The 11108-nt window shown below is 38.1% G+C and overlaps 1 protein-coding gene across 1 annotated transcript in view; it reads left to right on the plus strand.

Moving 5' to 3' along the window:
• Positions 1-9182, plus strand: part of skia (v-ski avian sarcoma viral oncogene homolog a) — a 63327-nt gene extending 54145 nt beyond the window's left edge. Inside the window, exons 2-7 of the mRNA XM_084138582.1 lie at positions 1724-1843; positions 2387-2502; positions 3275-3552; positions 4817-5145; positions 5710-5940; positions 6895-9182. Coding sequence (XP_083994708.1) covers positions 1724-1843; positions 2387-2502; positions 3275-3552; positions 4817-5145; positions 5710-5940; positions 6895-7095 — 1275 coding nt within the window. The 3' untranslated portion in view covers positions 7096-9182. The remainder of the gene's footprint in view (positions 1-1723; positions 1844-2386; positions 2503-3274; positions 3553-4816; positions 5146-5709; positions 5941-6894) is intronic.
• Positions 9183-11108: the final 1926 nt, after the last annotated feature.

Genomic DNA, 11108 nt, shown 5'->3' on the forward strand with positions numbered 1-11108 from the left:
CATACTAATATTAATAGTAAAAATAACAATAATAATATAGTAATAATAACAAATGTGTATAAATATTTATATAATATATAAATATATAATTCAGTTGTGTGTATATATATATATATATATATATATATATATATATATATATATATATATATATATATATATATATATATATATCTTAAATACATTTAAAATGTAAAAACTAAACATAATTCTTAATATAAAAGTTAATTATATAAAAAAAAAAAATTTTTAATTTTTTTTTTATTATTTATACAATCACACACACACACATATAAATAAATAATGACGTATCCTTTGATAATTGACAATATAGTCCAGAGGCTTTTGCACTTTTCTATCTGGATCTCATTCTCTGTCTTAGTTTTTTCTAGTTTGTAATCACTCTATGTAAGAGATGCACTAGGATGCCGATCTCTTTGTTTTCCTATAGCCCAGATTAGGGAAGATCTCCCAGATTTGGTGACTTTATGTCAGAGGTCTGATCCACGAATAAACACAGGCACGTGGCAAGTGACTGCTTTCGAGGTCAAATAATCACGCTTTGCAGCTGGAAATTCACCACGCCCAAGCAGACGGGCCTGCCGAATGAGGTCATACGTGATGCAATCGTTCATGTATGCAAACAGCGCAGGGCCATCAGCGCCTTCTTTTGTGTGAATGACTCTTTTTTACGCAGTAATTGACTCCTCCCTCCACTGCATTTATTCAAAAACACAATATTTTGCATTTCTGACTGCAAGAAAGGAGACTTAAACATGGCGCTCTCTCAGCGTATGATTGGCTAACTGTGTAAATCCTGCCAGACACCGTGCAACCCAGTTGGAAGCATCTTACCCAGAAGCCCCTGCTGCTAAGGCCAGTTAGGGCACTAGGCCGGGATGCTGCAGATTGTCAGTTAAGATTCCTTCGCATTCCCACTAGGAGCCCTGCTCGAAAATAGCTCTCACAGGCTCTCGAAGTCCACCAGACAAAGTTGGCGCAGATTTATAGCCGGAGGCTGATACCGCTTGTCCAGTCGCTCTGCATTATTTTAGCATTTAAATGTCTGTGGCTCGTGTTAATAAGCGGGAAATGTGTGGGTGGTGCACACCGCAGGTTTTCTGGAGTAAATGAGAGTGTAGAAAAGGAAGGTCAGTGTATTTTAGGGATTATACTGCAGTCAGTGAGGAATCCAGCGGGAGTGAGGTCATCGCACAAACATTAGTGACAAAGCTAAACAAATAGCCTACTGCTTTGACGTGTATTTGCACTCGCGTGTTCACGTGGCAGCATAAAAGCAGATGGTTCTGTCAGTCTATTAAGCATCTGAGCAATACAAAAAAACGTTTTCCTTCCGGCATACACACACAGTCTCGCATAGTGTGAACACTCATACTAAATTTAATGTTAACCATTTTAGTCCTTTGATACTTTCCCATTGCACCTGTCTCTTACAGTTCACAGTTCTGTCTGAGGTGATAGACACCCTCTAGTGCGCTCTCGTTTAATGTGGCCGACTGCTTTCATCGATCTTACTGTTACTGTACTGTAGTTTTTCGAGGGCTGTAGGGAATCAGAACGCCTGACTAGGCGGTAAATGCGCACTGAACCGAATGAAGAAACGTGAAATGTATCAAATCAGACTGATGATGAGTTCATTTTTCTTTATTGAGCAACACTCATCGTTTCTCTCTCTTTGGCTTTCTTTTTCCTCCCTCTCTAGGCGTCTGATCCCATTCCTGCCAAGAAGTCCAAACACGATGACTTTCCAGCACAGTCGCCCTCAGGAGACAAAGACAAGCAACCCGATTGGCTACGATCTCTCTCTGCATCAGCCAATAAGGTTACAAGGCTTTTTTTTTTCTGTCAGTGGATACATGTGTTTAGTTGTATGAGAGTACAGATTTCAGATAATTATATATTTATCTATGAATATATGTTGATAATATACCAGCCTGTTTACGAAACTTGGCCATTCCTGAGAAGATTTTTGGAGCCAAGCAACTGTTTTCTTGCCACAGAGAATCAGATTCTTCTGAAACAAGATCTCAACCCAAAATAACTGATGTTCTTTTGTAAAAAATCAATTCTCCTAAAATGAAGAGAGCCTGCAAATAGGCTAGCACAGCTCTCCGATTTCAAGCAGACACAGTGACCTCGGTGTACTTGTGCTGCTGGTCATTCTTCAAGCTTGTTTTATCTGTCTCTTCTCAGTTCAATTTGTGAGATTTTCTGCAAGCATTTCTTAAATAATGTTTTCCATGCTAAAATTGCAGGTGGTCTCTATTCTCTTTCATGTCGGAATGCGTTTTGATTGTGTTCCCTACTGTGAACACTTGTATGTAACACAACTGACATCTATTATCTTCTCTCTGTCATGCTGCAGGGGCTCAACTGTATCCAGCCCAGACAGAGACCGTCTGCCTTCAGGCCATGGTCTCCAAACATCTCTGTTGGCGATAAGGAGGGAGCTGGCAGACCTGCTAACATGTTACGTGACAGGTAAACAATGACAACAAATATTACACGGCACTCTAAAATACTTGATTCTGATTGGTCAGTACTCATTGCAGAGTAGAATCATATCAGTTCAGTTGTTTCAACAAAATCATTTCAGTTTATACAATATTTTTTTGCTGCAATGCAAAAAAATTCTGCTCAGATAGATAGATATTTTGTGATCATAAATCACTTGTGGTTAGAAGTGAAATCTGCATCATTATAATTTCAATGATTGTGCAACCATCATTTTATTAAAGATGATATAGTGCACAAAAGATTCTAACAGTAACCTTAAGAAAGGGTGTGTATATATGTTGACTTGTGGGGAACCAACATAAAACCAGCATGTTAGTCATGCTTGGCTGTGGTTTTTCTAAAGCAATTCAGCAGAAGATTTGGATCTTCTGCACAGAGGAGAATGATGCAAGCTTGTTGGCTGTTGATTGCTTAGATATATGTGGTTTTTACCATCATAACTAGAGAGGGTTTGGGTGAGTCACCATGTCGAGCCCAGATCAGTTTCTCTGAAACCATTCAAAACAGTCATTGTTCTCTTCCCACCCTTCTTTTGTGGGTTGCAGAGATGCTTTTTTTTTTCCCCGTCAACCTGCCATTTGGTTTAGATTATTCACTTCTACCCATACTCTTTAAGATGATGTTAGGTAACACCATTGCACAAGCAGCAGTCTGCACTGCTGTCTGTGAACTGTTCCTAAAAATGAGCATCTCTGCATACGTAGTCTGCTTACTCACTCCACATCCTCTTCCGCAGCTTCTACAACTACAAGAGCCTGGAGAGCGCTGTGGCCCCTAATGTTGCTCTGACGCCCCTCCAAAAAGGAGGACAGGCCTCTCCTTCTGCCCCCAGCAGCTCACACCCACATGGGGCAGAAAGCGAAAGCGCCAGCCGTGGGAGGAAGAGGAGGCTGACGGGTGAGACACACCCCAGCCCACAACCCTGCCCCTCGGCCACTGCCAGCAAGCCCATGCCACCCTCTCAGGAGGAGCGAGACTCGGACGTGGAGGTGGAAGTGGAGAGCCGTGAGGAATGTGAGTACAGTACACCCTTTCACTGTTGCTCCACCTCATTAAAGGAATGTTCCAGGTTCAAAGGAAGTTATGTATATATATATGCCCCATACCCCTATATATATATATAATGTGACAGTTAATACTTTAATTCAGCAAGAATGCATTAAATTTATCAAAAGTGACAGTAAAGACTTTTTCATTGTTACAAACAAATGTCTATTTCAAATAAACGCTGTACTTTTGGCATTTCTATTCATCAAAGAATCCTGAAAAAAATGTAATAATCTCACAAGAGTATTGATTATCACAATTGTCCTCAATATTGATAACAATAGGGAATGTTTCTTGAGCACCAAATCAGCATTTCACAGTTGTATTTCCACAATAATACTGTTTCTACATAAATAACAGTATATCATTTATATAGATTAATGCAATTTGTAATATCGGTGAGTGTAATTTCGACTTGTCTTTTGGTTTGTAATGCAATCCCAATAGAAGTCTATGTGGAAAAATACACAGTTTAGAAAGTAAAGTCACAATTCTTAACATTATACATGTGTGAGAGTAGTGTGATAAAATCACTTACAAACTTTGTCTGTGCAAACAAGTCATTTAAGAACTTGTAATCCGATAAACCCAATAGCTTTCACACAGTATGCACAAGGATATCAGAAAGGTACTATTTTTCCAAAGATTCGTCCACCTTTAACGTTAGGCCAACACTAACAAAATGGTTTAGACAACTTTAAACACTAAATAAAAAAATTTTGCAGAGGATTTTATGTATGTGCTTTGACAAAAATGTACTTTTCTCTGAAATGCCTTGCTCAAGTTTCTACAAACTGAGGCACTAGTCAAAATACTTTTCTTTCAAATTAATGAAAGGATGTCACATTCTTTTAATGTATATGAAGAGTGTGTTAGAAAGGCAACTGTGAGTGTGTTAGACACTCAATTATGCCGGTGTGTTGTGAAACAAAAGTGCTCGTTTAAATACATTAAGATTTCGTTCACACTTCATTTGCACACAGTTCATTTTCAGCCAACCTTGAGCGCTCTGGAGAGAGGTGGATTAGAACGGTAACAGCTCTTGTGTGAATGCGGCAGAAAATCAATGAGGGGTCTTTCGTTCCTCATCCTTTATGGCTTATTTTAAAGCATGTCTTGTGTATTTGACAGGTGCTTGAAAAAACAATCCTATTGCTGCCGACATGAATTAATGAAACCCACGTAGTCTGATTCGCCACTCAAAACCTCTTCTCTGTTTTTTTCTTAACAGTCACCTCATCACTTTCCTCACTCTCCTCCCCATCTTTTACATCCTCGAGCTCCGCTAAAGACTTGAGCTCTCCCTCCGGCCCCGGAGCCACTTTACCAGCAGTTCTGACGCCAGCCAGCGGGCCCCCTGAGGGCTCCCTGGTGTCTGGAGGGGACGGGCACGCCATGACCAACCTGGAGTCAGAGTTGGAGACGCTGAGACAGGCACTGGACAGCGGCCTGGACTCAAAAGAGTCAAAGGAGAAGTTTCTACACGAGATAGTGAAGATGAGGGTAAAACAGGAAGAGAAGCTCGGATCCGCATTACAGGCCAAACGGAGCCTGCAGCAGGTACAAACACACAGACATTAGTCATGAAACACAAGGCAAATGATTTTTTTATATATTTTTTTAAATCATTTATAAATCCATTCTTACGTAAATTGTACCATTTGAATTTATTGCAACAATTTATGTAAGAATTGATTTACACAACAGCGCACTGGAGGTTTCATTTCATCTTTGGGGACGCATTCATGTGATGTTGAACTTTTAGAATATATATATGTAATTATGTATATAATATTCAGTTTATTAATTTAGATGTAATCTTTTATAATTTATTTAATATCATATTATATAGAACTTGGTGTTCAAGTATGGCTAAAACACACCATGTCCAAAAACAAGACATGTCCTCCCTGGTGTGTAAAATACCATTTTGTAAAACCATTCTTACGTACATTGTTGCATTAAAATCAGTGGGGAAATTGACCTATTAATGGATGTATGATTTACACAGACATCCATTATTCTCGTGTTTCATAAGTACGCCCTATTATTTCTTATATATGTATCATCACATGTTCATTAAAAGAGTGAATAATCATCAGTTTATTCCCATGCCTTCCACAGGAGCTGGAGTTTCTCCGAGTTGCTAAGAAGGAGAAGCTCCGTGAGGCGACTGAGGCGAAGAGGAACCTGCGCAAGGAGATCGAGCGCCTGCGTGCCGAAAGTGAGAGGAAGATGAGGGAGGCCAACGAGTCACGCATACGGCTGAAGAGAGAGCTGGAGCAGGCCAGACAGCTACGAGTGTGTGACAAGGGCTGTGAGGCCGGCCGTCTGCGAGCCAAGTACTCTGCGCAGGTTAGTTCAATCACATCTCTACATACACTGTTTCTAAAACAAACGTTTAAAAATCTGAGCTGGTAACCGAAAGGTTGTGGGTTCAAAGGTGTGATTCAGAACTATTATACCTTTGAGCAAAATATTAAACCACAGATTCTTCCACGTTGACTGTCCCTGTGCAATAAATGTACTGGAAGTGGCTTTGGATAAACAAGTGTCTGTTTAATGAAGCGCTATCTGAAGTGTGCTTAGATTGATGCAACACGACACTCCACCCACACACACTTTCAAATGAACTCTCAGACTGGGTGTGGCCCTGCAAGTCTGATGAGATACGTTTCATTTCTCAGAAGGAAACCGGGTAACTTCCTGTCAGGGATGTGTGCTTCAGACTAAACAAGAGAGAGACATCACTGAGGTGTTTGTAAATTTGGTATATGGATGTTGGTATATTTGTAATGTGTTGTGCATGCTGCTTTTTTGAAAAAGTAGTAAGCTACACTACAAGCTACTTGCAAAATGTAGCTACATTGATGCTATTTAAATATAGCAGCTGATATAATTTATTTTTACAATCAGAACAGCAATTATCTGGCACAAAAACAATGAAGTTCTCAGTTCAGGTGATAGCATTAAACTATGACATATAAACAAACTAATAAAATTGCTAAAATTGCAAGCTGAAAAACTGGTTAGTTTACATGAACCATCTGAACTGAACCTAAAATTATTAAAATTCGTATTGAAATAAGGCTTAGATTGTGAGTTACAATTATCTGAACTAAACTGAAAATTCAATTATAACAGTATATAATGAATACTGAAATAGCAGTGATTCACAAAAACGAATCTTTCCAATGAGAGAATGCATGTTTTAATAAATTGTGCAATACGATGTGACTAAACACAGTGCTGTTGCAATTTGTGGCCACTTTATTCATCTTTTATCATCTTTATATGCTGTATTTTCAGATTGAGGATTTGCAAGTAAAGTTGCAGCATGCCGAGGCAGACCGAGAGCAGCTGAGAGCCGATCTGATGCAGGAGCGGGAGGCACGGGAGCACCTGGAGAGAGTGGTCAAGGAGCTACAGGAACAGCTGTGGCCCAAAAGCCCCAGCAAGAACGGCACAGACCCACCACCCCCCCCACCCGCCAAAGACCCCAACAACTAATCCTCTCTTTATCTCTTGACTCCGCCCAATCCACATCAACACCGCCCTGATTGACAGCACCAACCACCCAATCATGTCAACTAGTATGCGGGTGAGCCCCGCCCATCTGCCTCTTAGCCAGCGCAAAACCGGAGGTTTCCTGAACGTTTTTTGAGGGAATTTAGACACGTTCTAGAAAATGTTTTACTTTGAGAGCACTAAAAATGCACCTCGCCTCCAACCAGACATAAAAATAAAGAAGAAAAAAATGCAAAAGTCCATATGGAAAGGAAGAAGCCAATAGCACAAAAGCTAACTGTGCCTGAAACTGAATACATTTTGAAATGAAGACTTTTCTATGACAAACAAATTGGTGATACAACGACAAATTTTACACAGCGATTTTTATGATGACCTGAACAGCATGCTGTCCCACCCCACATTGTTATTGAAGAGACAAGGACTCATCATCTTCATCATCTTCATCATCCCATCAGAAATCCCTGTTTCCTCGCTCGTTTTGAGGAAGTATGATGAAAATCACTTCATAATAAGCTATTTAAGAGACTTGTTAGTGAGCGTGTGTGAGATAAAAACTTCAATGACTTATCAGAGCCTCAAATTTACCCCTTTTTACATGTACATACATGTCATGCTGGTTAAAAAAAAGCCATGGAGACAAATGGTTACACACACTTGTATCTTTAACAATGTTAAAGAGATACTGGTCAGGAGAGCGTTGAAGGGCTTTGGAGAGCTAGAGGTGAAGAAGTTCAACCCTGTTGAAATGGAGAGATACTTGTATTCAAGTAAGTGTTATGATCAAGCCATGAGCACTTTCTTTTAATGGCAAACAATGCTCCCCATCACAAGCTGTCGTGTGATACGCCAACAGTGCGGATCTTGGTGTGGAATTGGAGGTTTGTGGCTCTTGCTCTCCGTGACGGTTTGGGTTTTTTCTCGTCACACTCGCGTACAGCTTCTCCGTGGGCTGAGGTGCTTACAACTGGCACGGCTCACGATTGTGGGTGGCCGTTTTTTTTTAGGAACAAACTAAAAGCATAAAAAAAATACAGCTTCTAGGGCAGGAGGTGTCATGTGATCAAGAACCACAAATTGTTCTTTTTAAGTAAATTATAATATGTAAATATGAAAATGTTTCTTTTTTTTTTCTTTTCGCTTTGTTTTTTAACTTTACAATAATGAATCGCACTTTGTCATTACAAAATACTGTCTAAATGCATTACGCTCCCACACTCTCCCACACATTTATCTCAGAGAGTTTTTAGTATTCCTAAGTATAAAAATGAAATAAACAATTTTGTTAATTATAGCCATTCTAATACATGCAATGTAATCATGTGTTTAAGACAAGCTATTGTAAATAAAACCGCAAGAATTAAAAGAAAAAAGGTTCTACATGCTTGCTTGCCGAAACGTGGACGGCGCACACAGCCGTCCCCTCAATCCGACTTTGATTCAACATTTATCATAGTTATCGATATATGATTATAATCGTTGCTAAAGTGTTATTGTTACTGTCCTGGATTCCTACAGTTTTTGAACATTTCCGAATCAAATTTAAAGCCGTTCAGAACGAATAGGACACACAAATTGTCTAGCATTGGTAAAAGGGAGTCAAAATATCAATGCAGGTGCTCCTCTCAGCTGTGAGCAAGAGCGTACTGTGTACAAACAAGACGAGGATGGATGGATGAATGAACGTCATAAATGCATCTTCAAAATCTCACACACTTAGCTGAGATAGATTTTGTTGAAAATACATATATTTTATAAGTGATTTATATACATTGGGTACAATGCAATCAGAATGTATGTTACGTTTTGGCTCTTTTCATTTTGTTGTTGATGTTGTTGTTGTTGTTATAACGGATGTTTTTTTCAGATTGTGTGAATATTTTATTGCTTATGTTCCTTCTTTCAATAGCAAGCTTATGTAATTTCTTTCATATGCATGGAATTTAAAAGAAAAAGATAAAGTCTGCCGTTCATATATTCATTATTGGGCATTAAAACAGTATATGTAATTTCTGATTATGTTATGCAATATAAAGCGATTTAACTACTTGTTTTAACTACAAAGGAAATCAAAACCCTCTCAACAATAAATTTCAGCTCTTAACAATCTTAAACGCAACATTAACGGCATTACTCATGGGCTAAATACAAACCTAACGTGCATATGCAATGCTGGAGACCCTCAAGTGCCTGTCTTTGGGCCCTTGGGGTTCCAGAAGAGGAACAATTATTGAGCTCGTTTCCACGGTGACCGACTGTAAGGTGCATTGAATTGCTTCAGACAGCGGTCAGATGATGAAAGCGGGCCGTCCCATTTGCACTGTCATTTGGGGGAGCTCTGTGGTGCATTTTTTGTTTTGCACTCTTTTGCTCACCCCATTTTGCCAGAATGAACTTGACTATCATTGCTTAAGAGCAGCCGCAGCTTATTTGATAGATTTTAATGCCAGTTTGTCAGTATTCCTTTGATGTTTTTTTGTTCTTAAAAAAAATCGATGAATAATTAAAGAAAAGAAAAATGCATAGCAGAATTTAATGCTCAAATTGCCACTGGTAAAGAATTTAAATCTTATACTAAGACAGCTTTTAAATGTAAGTCAGAATAAATAAACTCTTCTTTCTCTGTTTTTAAGGAATAAAAAAATATATTTAAGAGGTTACTTTTGCTATAGATGTAAAAAGAGCCTTTGAAATATGATATGATATGCCCTGACCTGTACATTGCAGGCTTCAGCGGTCTAAAGGAAGCTCAGTGTCTTAACAGTAGCAAGAGGTTGTGCGTTTTTACAGACCAAAAAAAAATAAATGAATAAAAAAACTAAAAAAGTTATTTCGGATGGGGTTGTTTTGTAGTTGGTTTTACACGCAAATTCATATGTGTAGTTTACTTTGTTCGCGGTTTTCTATGAAAAAGGGAGAAATTGATCACAGAGGCTCCTTTGCTCCCAATATAATATAAAAAATGTGGATTTTTTTCTAAAAGAGCCATTTTTGCTAACAAAAAGCTAAAACACAGCAATAACGACATAACTTCACTGATAAATGAGCAGGATTAGCCAGTCTGACGATGAAAGTACAAATTCACCAATGTATATAGCTGTTTTCTTTTCATTTTACAAAAACTGTATCATAAATGTATATTGTGTTACTTTTTTCTTTTCAGAATGAGAAAAAAACCTTACATAATAGTTGTTATATTTTATGTTGTGTTTTTAAAAACAAAAAGAAAGAAAATGTTTTTAAAACAATTATTTCAAAGGTTGTATTCCCAATGCAAGCATATTCAGTCTGCTTTTTTTCCCTTTTTTGTGCTACAAAAAATGATAGCAATGTTCAGTAGAATCTTTATGTTAAATGGCTTCTTTTTTTCATTTATCAATGTTTTGTTACGTTCAACTAAATATCAAATACATCAGTTCTGGTTGAATCAGACATTCAGAATCTTGTTTTAACAATCTGTTTTCTTTTTGTCCCATGCCGATATCATATTAGCCCTTCACTGCTGCTATAACAATATACTATAAACTTTGCAACTCTTGAAATTATTTTTATGTAAGAGATTAATGTATGCTTTCTTCTTCTACTGATGCCACTTATTCACCTGGATCTGGCCAATTTCTCCCTCTTAGATCTCTCCTCTCCCCTCACAAGGACTATAATGTAAGATAGAGAGCTCTACGAGATTAGAGTTGAAAGTAGTTCGGCTTATATACTGCAGTGTCAGGATGTACAGTGTATAGACCCATAATCAAAAATAAAGTTGTTTGTCCAGAAGTCTTTTGTTCTGTTTGTTATTTAATTTATTTCTTTCGGTTTCTTTGAAGTAACAACTAACCTTTTCACACGTGTCTCTAGACATACCTTAATATGTGAATAGAGGGGGAAAAATCCTTTCCTTTTATCAAATTGAAACACTGTCAAATAATCACAAAACAAGATTTTTTTTTTTTCAAATATACTATATATGTGTGCGTGTGTGTGTGTATTTTTTTTTC

The sequence above is a fragment of the Abramis brama genome (assembly GCF_963993115.1).
Source record: "Abramis brama genome assembly, chromosome: 16".
In the NCBI taxonomy this organism is placed as follows: domain Eukaryota; kingdom Metazoa; phylum Chordata; class Actinopteri; order Cypriniformes; family Leuciscidae; genus Abramis; species Abramis brama.